Here is a 22,259-nt window from a genome sequence, read left to right as displayed (position 1 = left end):
ACTCAACAATGCAGCATTAAGAGAGCACACACAAAGTTAACCCTGCATGTGAGAGGGAAAGCACCTCAATTTGAGGTGAAACTTTGGTGCGTCAGCTCAGTTTAAGCTCTAAACCCTTCAGTGTGTTTAAGAATGTGAGTGCAGAGTAAACCCGGGACTGCTCTGCTCCTCCTCCCAGCTTTAAGACCCAGCCTCTGCTCTAAGTCCCTCTGTGCTCTGCTGAAGAAAAATGAAAGCATAATCCACCCGAAAACAGAATGCACACTTACTGGTGACCCATTTATGACCTTGGATGCTTAATTTTTAAATTTCTTATGCCACTCCGTGAGCACTAAATATTTATGAGGATGGGTTTGTGCACAAATATAACCTGGAATGCTAAATAGACTGTAGATCTAAAAAAAAAACAAAAAAAAAACACAAAAATGGATTTATTTGTTTGTGTGGATTTCCTCCCAGAGGGCCACCCAGCTACCAAGTGATATCCTATAGTGCTTTGTGATAATATCACAGTGGCTTTAGTCAGCAAGAGCAAGCTTAGAGGACACATTTCTATAAGCTGCTGTCTGTTGTTGCCTGGTATCACTCATTACTCACATGCGCTGAATGCAACACAAAGTATGGATATAAGAAAACACTGCATACAGATGTGATGTTTACAAGACACAGAACAAAAGACCCCCTTTCACCTGCAAGTAACTTAATCTGCAGTATTTGTCTTTTTAGCGACATTTGAGGTGCACCCTGTTTGGGTGTTCGGTTCAAATAACCTGGCTAACATGTTGGTTTGTTTACAGCCTGACTGCTTGATGCTCTTGGACTCCTGTTCCCACATTTCATCAATATGATGCCTATGATCAACATGATTTCATCAGTTTGATGCCTACACTGTTTTTATAAGTGATAGAACTGACTGAATTATTATTAAGTGATCATATGTGAATCACGGCGTAATTCTGTAAATTTTCAGTCCTTCCGCCTGAGATTCAGAATAGTCATCTAACATCAGACAGTCATATCCCTTTGTCATTTCTGTTCACTGCAGCCGAAGAAGTTGGGCTTCTCTAACTTGACTCACCTCAGAAAGAAGCGGCCGGATGAATCCACGGACTACGTCTGTCCAATCGAGTCGTCCTCGCCTCAGTCAGGACAGTCTGCAGTGAACGGGGTACAGGTGCGGCCCTACGCCGGCTTCAGAGGCCTGAGCCCCATCTTGGACCGAGAGCCAGACCGGCCCAGGGACCAGGTGGGCCTCGAAGACGAGCTGAAAAGCTGATCCATTCCCATGACCACAAATGTGACAACAATATGGCGATACCGTGTTGTCACACTTTCCATCAGCCAATCAGCTGCCACTGCTTCTACTACTTTGCTTCCTTTGCTTGCGGCCCATAATACCTCAGCCCATTCCCTCCCTGCTCCTCTAATCCCCGCCCATCAGCCCGACCCCGTGCCTTACGTGTGAACAGATTCAGAGGCGTCCACATGAACCTGCCTGACTGTTTTACAGTCACAGTTGCTTGTCACGAAGGGTGTACTGAGACGATGAATCAACACACTTGAAGTATTTTGATTTAATTTCCAGATGCCTCACTAACCCGACTTCAGCCTCAAACCTGTGCCATGATCTAACTCATCATGAGAGAACACATCAACTCTCTGGACTCCAATCACTTCCTTTAATCCATGCCGTATATTTGGATATCATTTGTACAGTATTAAGCCAACGTTCTAACATTTGTGCACCACTATTAGATGATTTTTTTGTGTGAGTCGGTCATCACATCATTTACAACTTTGATTTGTTTAATACAGTTCTGTCACATGGTTGAGATGAACTTGTGCAATATTTGCATAATAATATGGAGGGGATTTTATTTAATATTTATGTCATTGCAGAGGAAATGATAAATAGCATGTTTCATTTGAACCTGAGGTGGTGATTTTGTACTGTTATTTTCATATTTGCTGTAATAGTATTTTTATAGTAAAGAAAATCCTGCTCCACTAAAAGAAGCTTACATGTGGTCATGTAAATGTAAAAAGATTTATCAAATCATTTAATAAACAAAATCATACGTGTGTAAAGTTGATTCCTTCTTTCTACACAAAAGTCAGAAGTAAAAGAACACATATTTTGGATGAACATATAAGGGGTATATATTTTCTACTGTATTTTTCTTATTAAATTACCCCCAATCACCAAGATAAAGAAAAACAGATGTGGTATAAAATGATTTTTATACTTTGAGACAACTGACAGAAAGTAATGGACTATGCTCTATGTGGAGCCACAGTGGACGGCATGCCTGAGTAACCTGCATCAACCGCTAACCTGCTTTCATCATCATCATCATCACCCTCACCATCATGGCTGTTTATGACACCAGCTTCCCCTCTCTGCGGACCTATCTGAGCCAAGGTGTCTGCTGACCATTACCATGGTAACACTGTTTAAAATGACATTGGAAGTGCATGTTTGAGCTCAGCATGCAGCTGCAGGTACAGTCCTCATTGCTCCAGTCAGTAATGTATAGTACACTTCTGCATACTTACATGAATGCCAATATGATTAATTAATGTGATTAATACTAATGCCTAGGAAAGTCATTGTTTCACTGAAAGTAAGTCTGTAATCGTGACTTGTAATGGGTTCATGAGGCCCTGTGTGTGGTGTGTGTGTGTGTGTGTGTGTGTGTGTGTGTGTGTTGCAGATGGCGATCACAGAGGGTACCATGTTGCAAATAGAAGCTCTTTCTGAAAGCATCAACAACCTCACAGTAAGCACCAACACATACAAGCTGCCGGTAATGACTTGCGCAGCTGATTCACTTACCGAGTAACTGCTGCTCATTGGTTCTAACAGAAGTTTGAGTCACTCAGACGGAAAACTCTGGAGGGAGGAACAACATTAAAACACCACAGATCTGTTGGAAATAAGAAAGTAATAGAATGACTTCTAGAGTGAAACCTGCTCACTGGTACATTATTACTTGTTGTATCTGGCAGATGCCAGCCTTGGTTCTTTTGCTCCTTTTCTGTTTGCTGAAGTCATCATTGAACCCTAACACATTGGATAACAAACATGTGAAACTACTTCTTGATAGCTATCTAAAGCAACATCTCCAGTGAACCAGTTGAGCCTTGAGATCTTAGAGAAAAAATATTACCCTTAGAGATTAATTTCAAAGTGAAGGAACCCATAAGGATAAAATCATTTTTAGCTTACAATATTGTGAATTAAACCATTCATTTATTATTTCAGAAACAATTAAAACATTTTAGCTTCCCGTGATCCTAAAAAGGCCACAGGCCTACATTAATCAAACTGACTGATAATGAAAAGCAGGCATTTTCACAGCAGAGATGTCATAGCACAACAGGTTAAATTATAACCTTAACAATGGCTGCATTCTGTGTAGGTTTGGTAAGAAGAGTTAGATAAGAAGACTAAAATGAAAATATGTAGGTGTAGCCGTTAGCTTAGCTTAGCATAAAGACTTCAAACGGGCGTAAACAGCTAGCCTGGCTCTGTCTAAAAGTGAAAAGAAATCCATCTAAAGCTCACTAATTAACATGTTAAATCTAAGTTTGTTTGATCCATACAAAAACCTAAGTGTTAAAATGACAATTTGGCATTTAACAGGAAGTTAAGTCCCGGGCAAATTTCTTGACCATTCTAGAGTATCGACCTGTTGGTTTATTAGCCAAAATGTAGAAATATTCTTCTATATTATTGCTTAATATACAAATATTTTACTAAAATGAAAAAAATTAAGTACTCAATTTACAGAACGGCCCTTTTCTGCTGCTAATGTTATAATATAATACATTAGCGGATAATTTTTTATGTGTTAATGTCTAAGCAACATTTTGTTTGGTTGAGGTGGACCTAACTGTGCTACTGCATATTTAATTAGTTCCACCTGTGTTTTCCTGGTATAAGTCAGAAAATCTGCTGTGAAAAAGGCCTAATATTGCTTAACTCTGCAATGAAGCTGGTGGTGCTCTGACTTGGGATACGTTCTCCTCATACATCCCTGGAATGATTTCCAATACCAAATGAGGCCTTTGTTGACACTCTTTCCTAATGGTGCTGTCCAAATTAAACCACAATAAATCCTTGTCATAAACCTCATGTTGCCTCAGTCAAAGTTTACTCTTGAAAATACAACTTGCTCAGTTTATTCTGTTTTGTACCACAAAGCAATATGACGCAAAAGACCTCTTCATTCGTTTACAATATCTTCATATATACTAAAACGAAATGTGGTAACTGATCCCAGTTCAGTGGCAAACACCAGCTCCCAAGCTCTCTAACCCATTACCACTCCCATGATGCTTTGCTTCCAGTTCCTGCTCAGCCAAGATGAGCTGCGGAAGGAGCTGAGGCAGTCTCAGACGGCACTCGTTTGAAGGACAATGACCCGACGCCGTTGGCTCACTAATGCAATCAACCACAGAGACCTGTCGCAACCAATCTGACATCTGTACTGTACCTCAAGCCCCGGCCTAACACTGCAGTGTGGAGCTGTTACATGTACTTCTACTAGCCGCTGATACCTCATGTAACACCTAGAGTCACTCTGCAGTCACACTGTAGATACGGTGGGCCAAGGAACACCAGTGGACTTACACAATGTGGAAAACAATCATCACTCGTCATTTACAAATTTCTTTATCAGAATTTCTACAATAATGAACTGTTACTCATTAGCCATTTGGGGCATTTTGTTTCACTGACTCCCTTGCTCTCTAACGATCATACTGACCGCTGTGTACTGTATAGAAGCTATCCCTTGTTTCATGGCAGTCATATGATATGCGTATCATTTCCTTTCATGGAATCTGCGATGAAAGACTGTAGCACATATGTAACAAATGAAGGTTCAACCGCTTGGAAAAAGTAGCTAGAAAAAAGGGTCAAATTGAAAATGGATGGATCGATGGCAAGGAAACACACACACAACACGTACACAATGACAAATGTTTTCATTTTGAAATTAAAAGACATTACCAGCATATGTAAAAACCAGTTATTTTGTTAGAACTGTTAGATCTTCTCAGAGGAGACAGTGTGTGAAAAGGCTGAATGGGACAAAAACAGATTTAATCCATGTTACTTTGTTAAAATAAGTTACATTATTTCAGTGGGGAAAGATTCAGTTGAACATTATTTCTAGTTTGTTTGGTCTATTAGACTCCATTAAAGTGTCTTCATTAAATGCAGGATATATCAGGGATAGGACAGATTTGGTCTGGAGCACTGGCACTGGTGGTCGTGAAATGACAGCAGCTGTGATGACCGCTCCTCTGCCAGTCTACAGATCAGTTTGAAAGACAAAATCAGTGATAATGTAGTTAAAGTTTAGCATCCAATAACTAATCGGTGCATAAAATATGAGACCTAAAGTTATTTGGTCAGGTATGGTGATGTATGAAATGTGTGAACGAAATGAGCTGTAGCAGCATGAGAAAGTGGAAATGATGGCTGGAAATGTACTTCCATTAGAGCCCAACCAATACATCGTATAGATATTATCAGCCAGTATTAGCTTAGCACAGATAGTGGACATTGGTATTGGTGTGTATTCCCTTTTATAAGTACAAAGAAAATGCAGTCCAGATATATTTTAGGTAATTTAAAACAGTGTCACCATTACATAGTTTGTCCACCAAAAAGCACTGACGAGTTTATTTTAAACTCTGAAATGTTCCACTTAGTAGATATCTTAGTCACAATTCTAAATAAATAAAGTACTAATCACTATTTTTATTTTAAAAGTGTATCAAATGAATGTGTGTAATGTGGAAGTGGTCGGTGCAGTGACGAGCCAACAGAGAATTATCACCCGACTGCAGCTACCTTTGAGCTTTTTACAGTGCCTACAGAAGCTCATCATACCCTGTACACTTTTTGCTTTTTGTAATTAAAGCAAAAGCTGCCACTAAGAAGTATTGACTCATGGGACTCACTTTTTCAACTCTGTTATTCTGGTTTTCATTTCTTATTAGGTTTCAGGACTGTTGCCTTGTTACGTCATTTGAATGTGCAGAATATGTAAATAAAGCTGAAAATATATATATATATATTTTTTTATATATAATAGGTTTTGATTTCAAGCTGAAAGACAAAAAAAGTGAATATTTTAAAGGGGTATGATGATTTTCTGTAGGCACTGTAGCACCTTTTAGTTCCATTGTTTTGGTTTTACAGCCACAGCAGGTAGCTGGTTGTCATGAAAAAGCTCTGACTGTACGCTAGCTGGATTGTACCAAATGGCAGACTGACAAAGTTAGATACTGATAGCTGGTGAACATAGTGGCACATTTAGCACCTAAAGAGCCAGACAGAGCTAAAAGGAGAGTCAATAACGGACTTTCTTCAATTGGACATTCATCAGGTGAAAAGAAATGCTACTCCAAATGAATGCTAATGCTGGACCCAGATGTGTTAACAAGTCAATGTTCAGCTGCCCCCAGAAACATGAATTAATGCTGCTTTAAGGATACGGAAGGAAGATACGTACACTCACCGGCCACTTGATTAGGTATACCCGTTTAATTGCTTGTTAACACAAGACAACTTGCTGAAGTTCAAACCGAGCATCAGAATGGGGAAGAAAGGGGATTTAAGTGACTTTGAATGTGGCATGGTTGTTCGTGCCAGACGTGAGACGAGGAGAATGTACTAGCAAGGTGTACCTAATAAAGTGGCCAGTGAGTGGATCAGCCATAACATTATGACTACTGACAGGCGACGTGAATAACACTGATTGTGTCGTTGCCGTGGCACATGTCAGTTGGGTGGGATCTGTTAGGCAGCAAGTGAACATTTTGTCCTCAGAGCTGATGTGTTAGAAGCAGAAAAAATGGGCAAGTGCAAGCGCCTACAATGGACACGTGGGCATCAGAACTGGACCACTGACCAATGGAAATAGGTGGCCTGGTCTGATGAATCACGTTTTCTTTTACATCACGTGGATGGCCGGGTGAGTGTACGTGGCTTAGCTAGGGAACACGTGGCACCAATATGCACTATGGAAAGAAGAAAAGCCGGAGGAGACAGTGTGACGCGTTAGGCAACGTTCTACTGCCATTTATATGGATGTTACTCTGACACGTACCACCTACCTCAGCATTGTTGCAGACAACATGTACATCCTTTCATGGAAAAGCGGTGACCCACACTATATTAGGCTTGTGCTCATAATGTTATGGCTGATGTATTTATGTATGTGTATGTGTTGAATGAACATCAGCCAATTTATCATTATTGTAATTTGTAAACTTCACAAAATAAGTCATGTGGGTTTCCATGAACGTTCAACAATTTTAACATAAAAACTGTCTGTACCAGACAAACGTAATTTTTTGTCTGGTATCAGCACAAATGATGGTTCATTTGACCCTGTTCTCCCCTATTGTACCGTATATTCTTTAGCACTAATCAGTACCAGCAGAAGTAAAAATTAAAACCTACTTTTACAAAGAGTGTCAATATGACTGCACAAAAGAGCAGCGTAATGATACTGTAGGGCAGTGCATTGTTATGTTGACGAAATAAAAGCACCATGACAGACTGGGTCTTCTGAGTGGTAAACCGCTAATGTTATGGGATTTGGCAAGTAACCTCAGGCTAATATAAGAATATACAGTATATGCGCTTACCTGCACATACACAGTAAACCACACTCTTTATAAATTTCAAGTCAAACTCCTCTCTTCCTCTAAAGTGAAATTACAACAGAGAATCAAACTAAAAACTCCTGATCTGACCTACATGTCCTAATTTGCAATGCCTTCTGAAGGCAGACAGTTGAGTGTTCTGTTTACTGATCAAACCCTTCAGGCTTAACCCAGTCCTCAAGCTGCTGTTGCTGCCACCACTTAACTGGTAAGACTAGTCCTTTGTTGACTTACCTAAAATTTAACAAGTTTCAAACACCACACCCATGCTAACACTGTCGACAGGAAACCTGGGGATAGAAAATCCTCTTTATTCTACTGAAAGTTTTGCACATGACAAGAGACTGAACACTGAGCTTCACGTACACCACCATACACACACACACACACACACACATAGACACTGTGTATCTCAGCAGGGCAGAGGACTGGAGCGGAGGGCAGCTAGTGGACTTGGAACTACAGAAACTCCTAGACCCATCCTGGTGAGTATCTGGAATCATTTATAAATCTTTTTGATAGATATCTTATTTTTATTGTACGCATAGTAGAGCATGGAAAAGTAATTTTTTCACCTTGAAGTGAAAAACGGGACCATAGCAGTGGTTCCATATGGTGGGGCAACATTACTACAGATGGTGGTTTTCTTTTGTACTCCAAGAACACAACTATCAAAATACTAGACTCAACTTTTACTAACCATATGTTCATTTCAGATTACAGTCTATGTTCTAATCTGTATCTTTCCAGTGTATCAGGGAGACCACTCTCTGATCTCCCACCCTCCATCATCAGTCCACCATGGGAGAGACCATCAGCAAACCCACTTTTAACCCCTTCCAGAACTACAACTTCCTCTCCTCTTTCAAGCGTGGCTCCCCCACCAGTCCATCCTACCATCGGTACAACTCCCCTCAGCCGAGCATCTTCTCCACGCTGAGGAGGCCTCCCACCGCCAAACCCAACGATTTCATACCTCTATTCAGCGACTGCATCTCTACCGCCTCGTCCAGAACTCAAGAGTACCTCCTCTTCAAGGACCCGGAAAACAAGTTCCATCCAAGCCCTAAGGTGCTCACTCAGGTAGGTAACTTTATACTTCCAAAGAACTGAAAACAGCACCTCTTTAGAGCTTCAAAACATTGAACATTAAGTGGTCTTTAAAACATCTTGTCCGCCAACAGATCTTCCTGATGACCTACATCTCTCAGAGCATCAGCCTTAACATGACAGACACCTTCAACTGCACAGCCATGACGCCCGAGCAGCGCATCCTCTTGGGCGCTGACTGGGTCTGGGCCGTGTTGGAGAAGCCCACCAAGAACCCTCGGATCCAGATCGTCGTGCAGGTCCTACACCTGCCCGACAGGGAGGACGTCCCCCCAGAGGCTTGCAGTGAGACCATCCAGATGGCCCAGAAGGAGTCCAGCAACAAGACCATGTACGAGAGGGTGGTCGACTTCTCCACCTCCATCGGCAAGGACTGCTACGCCCTCTTCTTGTTCTTGGGGAAGAAAAACGACAGGGGGAATATCTACGGCGTGCTCAGCAACAACTTTGAGGCGGCCATCGGGAAGTGCAAGATTGACAGAGCTTTTATTGAGAACTTCTTCAAAGGCTCGAGGTATCTCCATACACCTACAGGAATGATGCAGGCCATTGTCACCAAGAAAGAGGGAGAACCTCTCACCCTCATGATTAAATTCAGCTGAACCAAAGGGACTAATGTAATATTTAATGGCCAACAACACAATACAGTGACACAGTGTGGTAAACTTTGTGATGGAGATGTGGAGGGTATTGATGTATCTCTTCAGAAACAAGCTCCATACTTACTAAAATGTTGAGTTTACTAAAATGTTGAGTTTGATAAAGTAGAGCCTTTTGAGAGAAAATTTTGGTTATTTTCAACCTATTCCAGGTGTTGATGGTGAATCCTACAGGTGTGTCTGTATACTTTCTGCTGTTTACTTAGAGTGCTGTTTCCTAACAGCTTAAATTAGAACGCGTCATTTACAAACATTTGGAAACATACGGCACAGCTGAATCATACCATTTCAGTTAGTCCCTTTCTAAAATAACATTACATGGTGCTCAAGTTTTAGAGGGCAAGGTTCACAGCAGAGTGCCCTGTGAAGGACCTGTCCAGGGTGTACCCCTCCAGTGTGACAGTGAGCCCATGCAATATCAACAACAGGAAACTAAAGCCGCTAAATGGAATTCAGCCATCATTCATTTCATTACATACACCTTTGGTGAGCCCCTGTCCTTTCTTCTTGCGCCTCTGCAAAGTTTTCAAATACCTGCACAAGTAATGACATCCCCATCAGCCTCAGCTGTACTTGGTTTTGTGCTAATTAACAAATGTTAGCATGCTGATGCGCTAAGATGAAGATGGTAAACGATAACTTTTGTATGTTGTTTGTATGTATCACTGTGAGCATGCTAATGTTAGCACTTATCTGAAAGCACAGCTTCATAGAGCTGCTAGCATGGCTGTACACTCAGTCTACTGCTTTAGTATACAAACTGATTAAAAAATGCTTTGAAAAATAATGTAACAGAATCATTTCTTGTGGTGATATCTAACTGTTTGACCCCACAGTATTAACTCTACTTACAGTGTAGGGCTGCCATTTTCACTAGAAATTGGGGGGGGGGGGGTAACATTCAAACTGCAATAACCTGTTTGAATTCAAAGTCTACAGTCTGAAGGTGCAACAGACAACCACGACTACTTTACCTTGTGGTCCAGCAGAGGGCACTCTTTAAACTCACTATGAGCTTGATCTACTGCATGCCCTGACCTCAGTAAACTATGCTCATAAACAAAAATGGAGCAAAGCCATGCTGATCAGAGTATCACAACACCAAAGATCTGAGAAGTAGTGAGTGGAAATATTTGGGGTTCTACAACATAGATGTCAAAATAACCAACAAAGATAACGCTTCTTGCTATCTGAGGACTCACCTGCTAACTGCAATGGAAGTGACGCAGTGGAGGCACCAGAAACTAGTCAACTGTACAGACATGTCTGAATTCCTTCTCATAGTGCAGTTGTATGACACCACACAGTGAAATATTTAAGATGTATTTATTTTCAGATAACACTGCATACAAATATCCAAAGCAAAGGCATGTTTAACAAAACAGTAATTATATCCTCAGTTTCTTCTTCTTCTAACCACAGCTTTACAAAAAGGTACAAAAAACAAGACAACACACCATATTAAAAACTAAGAGTGGCATTATATTTTGAAGGAAATGTTCTGCAGCCTCATCTTTAAATGATAGAGGACACAGTTTTTATTGTAAATTCTTCCTCAAACGATCTTTACGGTCCAAAATAAAAGCAACAATTACAATTGTACTGCTTTACTGTAAACTTCAAAATCCATTCTTGTGAGCGTCAGGAACATTATCTTCACTCTGCATATGTCAGGAATGTTTCAGAGAAAGAAATGACAGTAACTATATGTTATAGACAGATTCCATCATAGTTCATCCTTCATGTTGGTTTCTTCTTTGTGGCTTTTACGCTGACATGCACACACAGCGGTGTGGTCGTCCGGCTGAGGCACCAGCTCCATGTCCGCATGGCGTGTTGGCTGTCCCGTCTGCCGCTCTGAGTACATGTGCAGCACTCTGTAGTAGTAACAGTACAGTCTGCTGGGCTGCAGCAGCTCTCTGGCCGCTGTCTGGCCCGCTCTGGCAATCTCATGTGCTTCAGGGTCATTCTCTTTGGCCCATTTGATTTTCTCCAAAAGGTCAGACAGGTTTCTCTTCACGGGAACATAGTGAGTACCTGCTTTAAGATGGCTGTAGAAATATTCATAATACTGCGAGTCCTGCTTCAGAACCAGACTGTTCCCGAGCATCAGGTAAGGAAACCGATACGCTGCCACCGTCCCATCCACGTTCACCTGGTACTTGTACTAAAAGAGGCAAAATATTATATCCATAATTTCTATATGGGAGGATAAGGATAGGATTTATATTTGTCATATTTGTATAGCATTTATATTTATTGAATTGTTTTTAGCTGAGGTTACTTGTGACCACAAAAGGAGAAATCATATCCAAAACAGAGAGACAAAAAGTCTAAATCTACAAAAGATTTATTCACTTTTCCTCACCTTGAAGAAGTCAAAGAATCCAACAAGCGATGCTTTGCCTACGTGTTTCTCCCGGTCTCTGAAGAAGAACCATCCCGTGATGCCCGCGTCCAGCAGCTCGGGGTTTTCCTTGGACAGAGAGACCAGGTGAAGACGCTCCTCTCGACTGTCCCGGCCGCGGAAAAACGCTCGATCTGTTTTGTTCATCCACGGAGGCCCTGGAAGAAAGTGGTCCAAATGTTACCCCAAACAAAGCTCCAAGTGACAGAACTTTTGTTTATAATTAGACCTATAAAGATTCTGGATGAATAAAATAACTTGTGTGTACTTCCATAAAAGCTACTCATTATTTGTCAGGGTTTAACTTGTACTATAAGGACGCATTGAGGCTGGGGTGAGGGCGGCTACATGTCCTGACTCAGTTAATTCAAATGTATCAACTGCCAGTTGATAAAATGGACTGCAAGCAGAAAGAAATGTGTGTCCATTGATATATTTCCCAATTATTAAACAGTACAAAGAGCATCGTAAGAATTATTGATTTATTAATTTGACCTTTTTTTAAAATCACGTTAGATTCTTCTTAAATTCTGGTCAAAATTGTATTGATAAAAGGTAACAAACACACTTCAAAAAGCACTGTCTTTACAAATAATTAAAATTATACAGTTATAAAGAGTGTACTTAACTATTTGTGTCCCTAAATTGTCCACAAAAGCGTTGGTACATTTTAAGGCTCCACTGTAATATTATCAAATGTGAAACAGCACCTGTTCTAAAATAAAAACCCACTTTCTGTCTTAGTTGAAGCTAGTTTCTTTAAAAGACCAACATGACCCTGGAAAGAAAATCATTTATCCAGCATGAAGCATCCGAACCATTTCACTAGACATTGATTGAGTAGGATCAAGTTTTGCCCGTCTTGGATGGAGAAGTACTTCACTGAAAAGCAAATTACAGATTAATAAAAACCTCTTATGTCGTAGTTCCACAACAATAGGTCTTTGTATCGTCCCTATGTAGGGGTTACTGCATACGACTCTCCACGTGATTATTTATGTACACTGTGAAACCAAGAGGACCCAATACTGAACCATGTGGCGCCCCCTGGTGGACGCTTAAAATGTGAGCGAAAAGTCCATTCAATCTGAGCTCTAGTTTCTCAGTTCTGCCAGATATATTTGAAGAGATGATACAACCGAATCCTGACATTTGGGATCTCAGGCAAAAACAGCCACATAACTGAAGCCAAATATACAGTTCAACTTTGGACCACTACTGGCATGTAGATTAGTGTTTCTGAACTGGAAGAGCCCATAAACCCCCAGGCACACTCAGAACTCCTAACTTGTCAGTCACAGTGAACTGGATTTAGAACAGTGCAGATTACCTTTATCAAGGTAGCACAGGGACAAATGTATGAACTTTGTCACCATTAACTGACGGGTGACAGACGCATACATTCAATGTGTGAGCTTCTTCACTTCTCAGCTACAGCAGGCCTCACAGCGGTTTAGGAGTGAGTGTGTGGGTTACCTGTGTTTCCCTGGACAGACAGCAGGTCATTGGTGACACCTCTCATGGTCTCCAGAGTGGAGTGTGTGACCTCGTAAGTGGGGAGGACAATGTCCCGCGTGTCTGTAGAGCCACACCATGAAAAGACTGGCACAGCATCGGCCTTCCTCGTCTCTAACGGCCAGTCGCCAACATTGATGTAAAACTCCACATCAGGCACACTCACCTTCAACAGCAAATCAGCAATCATAAAATGCCACACAGTCTCTTTGCAGTAATACTGAGATACTACCTGTAGTAAAAACATGCAGCAACATTTTGATTCTTTAACGTCCCTAGAACATACATACAACCTTACCTTTCTTGTAAGAGAGAGCAGCATTTCATCAGAGAACATCTTGAAGTCGGTGTATTTCCCCAGAGTGCGGCGGTACAGCTGGTTGTTGATGATGGCGTAGTGAATGAGACCTCCTCTGTTGGTGAATCGGTCAGGCACTTCCTGTCTGAGACGCTGCAGGTCGACCGTTGGAAAAGATTTAAAGTCCGCCAGAATCTGAGGCTCCTCAGCAGGACACTGCATGACGCTCTGCCAGGCGGAAGCATTGCGTTGTGGACAGTCGCAGTATTCATGATATACTGGACCTGGGCAATAAAAAGAAAATATCTGAGGCTGGACAGACGCACGTTGCGCAATATTACCACATGGTTCAAAGCATCTGGTGTGCTTTATCAAGGAGAGACTGTGATGTGAAGTGAAGCACGATAGCAGATTGGCCTCCCCTGATAATGATGGTTAAATAACACAATATTCATTTAATTTGCATGAGAATGAGGCTCAACGAGGCTTCATTCTAAAGACCAGCACACGTTCTGGTGGTGCAGGGTGGGGATTCATTTGCACCACAGCCCTTTAGTGTGTGGTGCATGTCTGTCCGCCATGAAAGAGGGATCCTTCCTGAGATTTCTTCCCTGTTAAAAAGCATTTTGGGAGAAATTATTCTTATCCGTATCTAGGGTCAAAGTACAGAGTGTTGTATGCTGTAAGTGTGTTTATGAATGCATGACAAACCTTGGATGGTGTAGGGGGACTTGGCAACAGCAGCATCTTGGTGGAGGACTTCAACCTTCAGGCCCTTCAGCACAGTCCCGTAGAGCCGGTACCTCACCAGGAAGGACCCGTCTCCTCTGTCCAGAGGTGGGGGGACGTGGATACGGATGTGCTCCCCCTTGTCCAGCGGACTCATCTTGACTCTAAATGTGTCTCCCCCTAAACATCATGTAAAGAACATTTCAGTGACATGTATGAATTGATTTCATCTCGCTGCAGGGCTTCAGTCACCTGCCTGGCCCTGATCCATGACCCTGTTGGCTGACCAAAGACTTTTTTGGATGAATACAAAGAGCTCTGTTCACTGTTTTGAAGTGAGACATTATGAGTAACGTTATTAAACTATTGTGTGTTTAATACTCACGTCTCGTCGACAGTAACACGAACAAACCACTGTTGAATGTAGCTATATTAAAATCTGATGAGTTTAGGGAAACCGTTAGCTTAAAAAATATGATGCACCCAACAACAGGTGTTATGCAGAGTTTTGCATGCACCTCCAAATCCTGCTGTTAAACGCGATAATATTTGTTGTGGGGTTCATCAATGGCGATAAATTATTCTACGTATATATTTTATGAACGTTTAGAGTCGTTAATAATTTATTACACTAAGTAAAAGCAGCAGTAAAAGCACCGGCGAGGCGCAAGCAATTCTCTGCAGAAATTCTTCGGCACAACACCGGGAAATGAGCTAACGTTAGCTACTTGTCAGCAGCCGCTCTGGTGTTTCACTGACGGTATGTTTTACACAATGACACTTGTAGCGCATACCGTGTTTGTGGTCAGATTACCTGGCGATAAAGTCAGGTTTTCTCCCTTTGAATTGACCGCCTGAATAAAGAAGTAGCGGACTGGTAAAACTACGTCGGGATTCAGCCCTGGACCCCAGATGCGACATCTCTCTGGAGCGATCCATTCACAGGCAGACACCGTGAAGTTTATGCTGAGAAAAAACACTAGGGCTATAAACCTACAAAATAAACCTGTCTGAAAAGGCTTAACTGCGTCTAGGCCACGCTTGCACACCATATTGCTCCAACAGCTAACTGCTAGACGTCTAAACTTCCTACAAATTGACTGTAAAGTTTTGATAGAAACTCCTAAGCCGACATGTTGGCGAAGAGAAACACGCCCATTATCCGGTGATGCCTTCAAGGGTTGTCGGAACTGTTGGATATGGATTGTGACGCCCCACCACAGACCTTAAAACACCACTCATGGTCTATTTACTCCTGACATGCCTGGCAAAATACTACAAAACACATTTCCATGGCAATTTAACAGGGATAACAAAAGCAAGAATTATGTACTACCTATACGTTTTTAATCTTGGGCTGCTATGTAGTACTGTAGTTTGTTCAGATGTAATGGTCCTAGATGAAATAACTTTCCATACAGTAAATTAAAAAGAATGTTAAACGTTAAAAGTGGGAAACGTGTGTATACTATTAAGTTCATGTTAGATCCAGTTCTTATATTTGGGTTTACAATAGGTTATAGAACAGTCAGAACATTTTGCAGTTTTGCACAAGTAAATTGACAGGACCTCTGGACAAACTGTAGAACTGCAATACATTAGTTGTTTTGACATCTTTATTTCAAAAATTACATATTGGCCTAAAAAAGCGATTAACTTTTAAGGTGACAGTTGTGTTGTACAAATGGTAATCACAGATAGGATGTCTGATGATATACTGTATGTAAAAGTCCATAGAAATTGTCATTGCAATGTTACGGGGTAATATTGATGACAATTGTTTTGATACAGGTTTGCACTGTAGTTGTTTTACCGTCACTGACATCAAAAATCACACATGCTTAAATGAAAAGCATAAAGGTATACACAGTACACCTGCTTGTGATTCTGGATAGTATTAGACCATCAACAGTGTTGATACGGTTACTGTTGGTAGTGATTGAATGATTACAGAGACTATACCAGTGTTAGTTAATCTTTAAACTAATAGGCAAAAATGTTTTCTGTTCTGTGCCCCAGCTTGTCCAGGTTTGGCAGACAGGCGTATTGGATCATCGGTGGAGGACCGCACAGGACAACAAGGACATCAGGAGACGGAGCAGGGAGGTGGTCCTTGATCATGTCATACGTCACGAACCCTGAACTGTAGCTCCAATCTTGAGGGTAAAACAGGAGAGAGAAAGACAGATATGTCACAATTAGCGGCTCAATATCGTATCTTTTCTAAAGCCATGAAGTAGAGTTCACGTCTTCACGCAGTTGTTTGCCATATTTACAGCCAAAAATGTAAAAGGGTTTCCATCCTGCCTGTGTGCTGATATAATGTGGCAGGATTTAACCAACAGCAGCAGCGGAAGCAACAAAACTGCTACATCAATGGTTTAGTCACCAGAGAAGCCTGTCTTTGATTCCCCCTTTTCACTATCACTTTTAATCTATCTTTCCTTTGTGCCTGAGCAGAGAGATGCCCAAAGGTTAAAGAACCTCTCTTTTTCCTCACAGAAGAAGAGATGGGACATTCAAAGAAAAAATTTAATTAAATCAATAAAGAAATTAAGAACCATGGAGAGGTTTGTGCAATTTGTGCTTTCATCCAGAGATAGTCATCTCTCCCTCCAAGGCAACCAAACAATGGCATTGCTAAAGAAGAGCAAATACACCTCTTCTAATGAATAATGATCAAGGACCGATGTGTTTCTATTCTGTGTGGAACTAATGACAGACAAGACAGAATACGAGCAGTGTTCGAGGCTGTCACAAGAGAGATTATGTAACAATATTACGCTCATTAATCTCTGCTCGCTTTAAGGATTATGCAAAGGAAGACATGAGTGTTTTGCTAAACTACTGTAACACCTTGTTGAAACAATCTCCCTCCTCTGCCTGCAGGGGTTTGTTTGGTTTGGTTTCCCACTCTGAATATTCAGCAGTGAAACCAAAGGACCAGGCTTTGAGGCTGATTTATTCAGCTTCTTATAGCCTGGCACGCTACAGTATGTCCTTTATGCAGACATGATAAAATTAGTCATAGTTATATATAGTTTTTCCATAAATTCCACATAAAGTTGTGCTTCACTGTGTGATGTAGGTGTAAGGTATGATGTTCGGTATGTAGCACTGCTTATCTAGTTCTGTTTTGAGATACTGACATTGACAAGAAAATCTGAAAACAAAGGACGCTATACTGGAACTCTAAAGTAGATTTAATCAACCCCATTAGTAGATTTTCCCCTTCTTAATTAGTCATGAAGACACCAAGACACAAAGTCCTTTTAAAGCTAAATTAATGGGTTTTTTTCTTCTTCTTTTTGACCACTTGGGGGCAGAACTCGGAAGTTCGACATAAAATGACCTTAAAGCTATTAACTATATATAGCTTATTAAGACATCCAGCAGATACACAGCAACATTTGCAACAATGAGAAAATATCTGGCTCTTTATCTGCTAAATGCTGCACTATGTCCACCAGCTACTTGCTAACTTTGCCTGCCTGCTGTTTGCTGCTGAGCAGGTACAGTGGATTTATTTGAATGTCTGTGCAGAAAAAAAGCTGCCTGCTGGAAATGAGATTGATGAGAGCGGTGAGACAGAACCAAAACAGTAAAGTCGCTGCCTTTTAACCAAAACAATTGACTGAAACATATTTAAAAATCTCTGCACAGCTGAGGAGAACTGTAGTGTTGGGAGATAATTCTCTGTGGGTTCATCACTACATGTGACACACTTCACATTACACATTGTCATTTGATCAATTGTTAATCTAAATGTATTATTATATATATATTAGTGCAGCTTAAAAATTTAGGGGTTTTTTTGCATCTTGATGCATTACAGTGCCAAGGTTTTTCAAAATTAGGTCCACATCCAACCTCTCTTTTGGTCAGAGGTAATATTAATTAATTAATACTATAGTTTTCACTCCCTGGCCTGCTCAACCTGTCATAAGAAACTCTGGAAGCTTAAGCTGTTTCTGCTAAAACAACAGCGCCTGTTCTGGGTGTTAAAATGCTACAGGGGGCACTTTTAACACACAGGACAGCGTATATTGAGTGGGGGTCCATCAGGCACCCTGTTATTAGGTCCATAGTTGAAGAAATGCTGCCTTACCCTGCGGAGGTTTGTCCAGTGTGAACCAGAGTTTAACTTTGTCAGGGTGGTTCTTCTTCACCTCCTCCAGCTCCTCCCTCAGTAGGATGTCTTTCTCAGTCTGAGAGGCAGCAAAGTGAAAGAGATTTTATCTCTCAGACTACTTTCCAGTTAAGTACAGTAATATTCTTTAACAACAACACATGAGGAAAGATTTCCCAACACAATATGGCACACAGAGCTGACCTGGTTGGCAAATATGAGAGAGCACTTGGTGTTGTCAGCGGGGTCTGAAGTGATGCTGCGGATTAACTGCAGCATAGGAGTGATACCTGCGATGGTAAAAGACATTGAAGTTAGGCTCAGAGGATGGCTCATGTCTAACTGAGGGTATTATGTGGAGGTACAGTGTTTCCTTTTCTCATTTTTCAATAAAATTATATTGTCAACAGTGAGGCTGCAAAGCAAATATCATCAAACGGTCCTGGAAGTTAAACTACAGGACAGCTTTGGGTGTAATCTATAAGAGAGAAAAGCCACAGTATACTCGCAGAACTCTTCATCTATATAACGATGAACATTTCATTCTGCAGAGATTTCAGCTTGCTGAGCCTCTGTGATGTTCTTCTGAATAAAGTAAAATAATTAATGTACATTAGACTGATGAGAGTTTAAAGAAATGTAAATGAACCTGTTCCACCGGCGATCATCCCAACGTGCTTGAACTTCCGAACTTTCGGCTCCGACTTCTTGTCTGGTCGGATGGCAAACTGACCTGATTAGGAGAGAATAAGCCTCAGCATGAGTATGTGTTGTGACAGTCTTATTTTGCACCACAGTGACATCTGCTGGTGACAGAAGCTTGCTTTCTGTTCTCTCCACACACCATACCATTTCCCTTGTACACCAGCAGTCCATTGGGTCCTCTGAAATCAATGGCATCTCCAATAGCCATGTTGTCCAGGTACTGAGACATCTTCCCTCCATCTGGGAAGGAAGGGTGGGAGTTCTTGTAGTACACCTGGGGAAGTTACAAAAAGGACAGTAACTATTTTAGTTTCTTTTCTTATCTTAGCTTAATATGTTGGCTTGTCATTGCCTGTGCGGGGCTTTAAAGTCACCTCTTTGCATTGTTAGCATAGCTAATAATAGTTTGTCCTACTAACAAGAGGATATGGCAAACGTGTTAACAAACAATAGCTTATTTACACATTGTGCAGACAAGGAGCAACATTAGCATTTATTTGGAGTCATGTTTGATGGCCAAGGTCCAATATTCACTCTCCCTTTAACTCGGTTTTAGTCTCCGCCAACTCATGGGGAAATATCTTTAGCTGCTAAATGCTCCACTATGTGCACCAGCTAGTCGCCAAGTGTCTGTCTGCTGTTTGGTGCTGAGCAGGTAGTGCACAGTGGATTTAAAACTGTGGCTGGTATTTATCCTCTTGTAGCATGACACTTGATCTGCCTTTGTATTTTTTGAGAGAGAAATACAATACTTTCTCGTGAGAAAGTCATGACACTTTATTAAGTTATCCACCTGACAACCAATATCCATGGCATCAGTAAAGGACTCGTTAGCACTAGTAAAGCCTCTAAACAATGTATAAACCCTTTCAAAAGGGTTAATAGACGGTGGTGCCGACCTAAGATGTCAAGAGTGGTAGACAGCTGATACCTGCAACACGCTAAATAACCCACACAAAAATATCTGCTGTTAACGTACTGTATGGGCCAGCTTATGTTTGTGTTGTTTTGTGCTCCACCTCAGTAATGTTAATTACCTTGACCACAAGGTCGACATATCCCTGGTCCTCATCACTGGAGACTGGAGTGTAGGCCCTGACCACCAGACTGCCGTTCACCTTGGCTGACAGGTACACATGCTGACCTGGTGCAGAGGACAGAGAGGAGGACAAGCAGGGAGGACGGGTAAAGTGGTGGATTTGAGAGAAAGAGAGGTCGGCCAAAAATGTGGAAGCATGGGAGAAGCATGAGCGACTGTCCCCTGATGGAAACACAAGCTGTAAGCTCTTTTAACAACTTCTCTCACCTCCACAGTGTTCTAAAGAATGAACGGACTCTAATGAATCTTTAAAATACCAGCATGCTATATTTTGAAAGAGTGACTTTTTATTGCTCCATATCCTGCTTGTTTGACCTAGTATCTGTTGATGTGTTGCAGTTCAACCAGAGGAATCCCTCAGAAGTATTATAACCAGAGCAAGTGATCTCATCTTGTATTCTCATTTACAGACATATTTCAAGAGACTTTCAGGACATGCCAACACTCAGCATGTATAAGGCTAGAGATTCATAGGAAGAGATACAAAGTACACACATAAATACTGTGTACCACATAAATACTATGAAAACTTTGCTCAGATATAATGTACTTCCCAAGATATAAATGTTAAAGCATTAGCAGGAAATCTGTCTAGTTTGGAAGTATGTTATCGGAGAAGAGAGGAGAAGTCTGTTTCCGTACCTACTGGCAGTCCAAGGATATGAGTTGCAGATGGAAGGCCAAACCGAAATTTCTTTGTGTCATGACTGATTTCCTGTACAAAGACACACAGGTTAGAAAAAAAATACACAAACAAAGATATAGTGTATACAATATAATTCTTGCTAGCTTGCGAAATAAATATCTGGAGACTTCAATTTGAGACTGGGTGGTCTTTATACAGTATATTTACTTAATGTACTGTAGGGAAATAAAATTATTATTATTATTAAATATCAGGCTAACAGGAAACATGCTGAGTAAATTAGAATCTAATTGAAAACATAACACTGATTTTTTTTACCCAACCTGGAACATTACAGCATGTTAAAATAAATGGTAATTTCACCGACAATTTTCTGGGGGTAGAAAGTAATTCAAATGAAAATTTGTGACAACTTGTTGGATCATCCAGAATGTGGAAAGAGTGCTGATTTTCAAATATTCAAATCTCATTTTAGCCCATTAAGACATTATTCACATTGTTCTAACTGGTGTGTACACTACAAAAGATGAAAATAACACAAACCATGACATTGTTTAATAAGACATTACACTAAAAACTGTAGTTGGCCACAATCATATGAATTCACCTGAAGTGTTTCACTCAGGGTTTGGCAGTTCAGTACAGGATGAAACATGAACACAAACTGGATTATGAACGTGTGTACATCTCATTTTCCACAGCCAGTTAGATGCTATATTTTTCCATCACAGTACTGAACTCACAACATAGACGTTGAATATTAAGTTGGTACAATTAAGTTTGAATGTGAATGTGTCTGCAGGAAACTACAGATTCTTTGTTAAATGCGTGTGCAGTCTACCTGTTTGTGTATAAGGGGAAGGGGGTATTTGACCATGGAATCTTGCAGAGTTAAAGGCATCTTCTTCTTCTTCTCTCCTGCAGAGCCTCCCAGGATGAAGTAAAGCACTGACACCACCACTGCACAAACGCCCGCCACCACCGGGATCATCTGCAAGACAAAGATCACATACAGTGTCGAGACTTACAGTGCACAAAGCTAACAGTCAAGGTTTTGTACAAAAGCAATAGTTTTCCATCAGTGTTTGTTTTAATTTGAGGGAATGAAGTGAAGTTCATTCTCACCAAGGAGTCATCCATACTTTAACATGTAACAAAGTGAACCTTCTACACACACAGCCTGAGAGACCAGAGTCCACACACAGCCAAGGAAGCAATAGCCTTCACAATCTTTCTCTCTCCCACACACACACACACACACACACACACACAC

The 22,259-nt window shown here is 41.0% G+C and overlaps 4 protein-coding genes across 22 annotated transcripts in view; 2 read left to right on the top strand and 2 right to left on the bottom strand.

The window, feature by feature from the left end:
- The window catches only part of ppfibp2b (PPFIA binding protein 2b), a 76,335-nt gene extending 74,247 nt beyond the window's left edge, over positions 1-2,088 (top strand). For all 18 annotated transcript variants that reach the window (XM_038705598.1, XM_038705602.1, XM_038705600.1 and 15 more), the window contains one exon: positions 1,046-2,088. In XM_038705598.1, the coding sequence (XP_038561526.1) occupies positions 1,046-1,276 (231 nt within the window). In that variant the 3' untranslated portion in view covers positions 1,277-2,088. The remainder of the gene's footprint in view (positions 1-1,045) is intronic.
- A 604-nt stretch (positions 2,089-2,692) lies between these two features.
- Positions 2,693-9,540, top strand: rep15 (RAB15 effector protein). Of its 2 annotated transcripts, none has more exons than XM_038705613.1 (4): positions 2,693-2,780; positions 4,354-8,174; positions 8,440-8,772; positions 8,874-9,540. In XM_038705613.1, the coding sequence occupies exons 3-4, from the start codon at positions 8,491-8,493 to the stop codon at positions 9,399-9,401; spliced, it is 810 nt and encodes a 269-aa protein (XP_038561541.1). In that variant the 5' UTR covers positions 2,693-2,780; positions 4,354-8,174; positions 8,440-8,490; the 3' UTR covers positions 9,402-9,540. The 2 variants fall into 2 exon arrangements, with proteins under 2 accessions (XP_038561541.1, XP_038561542.1); XM_038705614.1 differs by having other exon boundaries at positions 2,696-2,780; positions 8,106-8,174.
- A 1,227-nt stretch (positions 9,541-10,767) lies between these two features.
- poglut3 (protein O-glucosyltransferase 3) lies at positions 10,768-15,561 on the bottom strand. The gene is made up of 6 exons (XM_038705239.1): positions 15,222-15,561; positions 14,390-14,587; positions 13,679-13,962; positions 13,342-13,546; positions 11,827-12,023; positions 10,768-11,625 (listed from the first exon to the last, which is right to left on the bottom strand). The coding sequence occupies exons 1-6, from the start codon at positions 15,457-15,459 to the stop codon at positions 11,185-11,187; spliced, it is 1,563 nt and encodes a 520-aa protein (XP_038561167.1). The 5' UTR covers positions 15,460-15,561; the 3' UTR covers positions 10,768-11,184.
- A 444-nt stretch (positions 15,562-16,005) lies between these two features.
- LOC119893238 (NADH-cytochrome b5 reductase 2) lies at positions 16,006-22,256 on the bottom strand. Its single transcript, XM_038705241.1, has 9 exons — positions 22,112-22,256; positions 21,828-21,977; positions 20,983-21,055; positions 20,279-20,385; positions 19,386-19,515; positions 19,186-19,269; positions 18,741-18,826; positions 18,516-18,615; positions 16,006-16,563 (listed from the first exon to the last, which is right to left on the bottom strand). The coding sequence occupies exons 1-9, from the start codon at positions 22,124-22,126 to the stop codon at positions 16,391-16,393; spliced, it is 918 nt and encodes a 305-aa protein (XP_038561169.1). The 5' UTR covers positions 22,127-22,256; the 3' UTR covers positions 16,006-16,390.
- Between the last annotated feature and the right edge of the window lie 3 nt (positions 22,257-22,259).

The sequence above is a fragment of the Micropterus salmoides genome, unplaced genomic scaffold, assembly GCF_014851395.1.
Source record: "Micropterus salmoides isolate LMB-PRFRI ecotype aquatic unplaced genomic scaffold, ASM1485139v1 Ms_hic_scaffold_8, whole genome shotgun sequence".
Classification (NCBI taxonomy): domain Eukaryota; kingdom Metazoa; phylum Chordata; class Actinopteri; order Centrarchiformes; family Centrarchidae; genus Micropterus; species Micropterus salmoides.
This window is presented reverse-complemented; position numbering and strand designations above follow the sequence as displayed.

Bases quoted from the DNA above. Each gene is read 5' to 3' on its own strand.
- rep15 (XM_038705613.1), top strand. From the start codon at position 8,491: ATGGGAGAGACCATCAGCAAACCCACTTTTAACCCCTTCCAGAACTAC. The intron at 8,773-8,873 runs GTAGGTAACTTT...GTCCGCCAACAG, and splicing joins GCCCTAAGGTGCTCACTCAG to ATCTTCCTGATGACCTACAT.
- poglut3 (XM_038705239.1), bottom strand. From the start codon at position 15,459: ATGGTGTGCAAGCGTGGCCTAGACGCAGTTAAGCCTTTTCAGACAGGT. The intron at 14,588-15,221 runs GTAATCTGACCA...CATGATGTTTAG, and splicing joins AAACCTGACTTTATCGCCAG to GGGGAGACACATTTAGAGTC. The intron at 13,547-13,678 runs GTAAGGTTGTAT...TTGCTGTTGAAG, and splicing joins TGCTCTCTCTTACAAGAAAG to GTGAGTGTGCCTGATGTGGA.
- LOC119893238 (XM_038705241.1), bottom strand. The intron at 19,516-20,278 runs GTAATTAACATT...TAACTTCCCCAG, and splicing joins ATGTCGACCTTGTGGTCAAG to GTGTACTACAAGAACTCCCA. The intron at 18,827-19,185 runs GTTCATTTACAT...TTACCATCGCAG, and splicing joins GATGATCGCCGGTGGAACAG to GTATCACTCCTATGCTGCAG.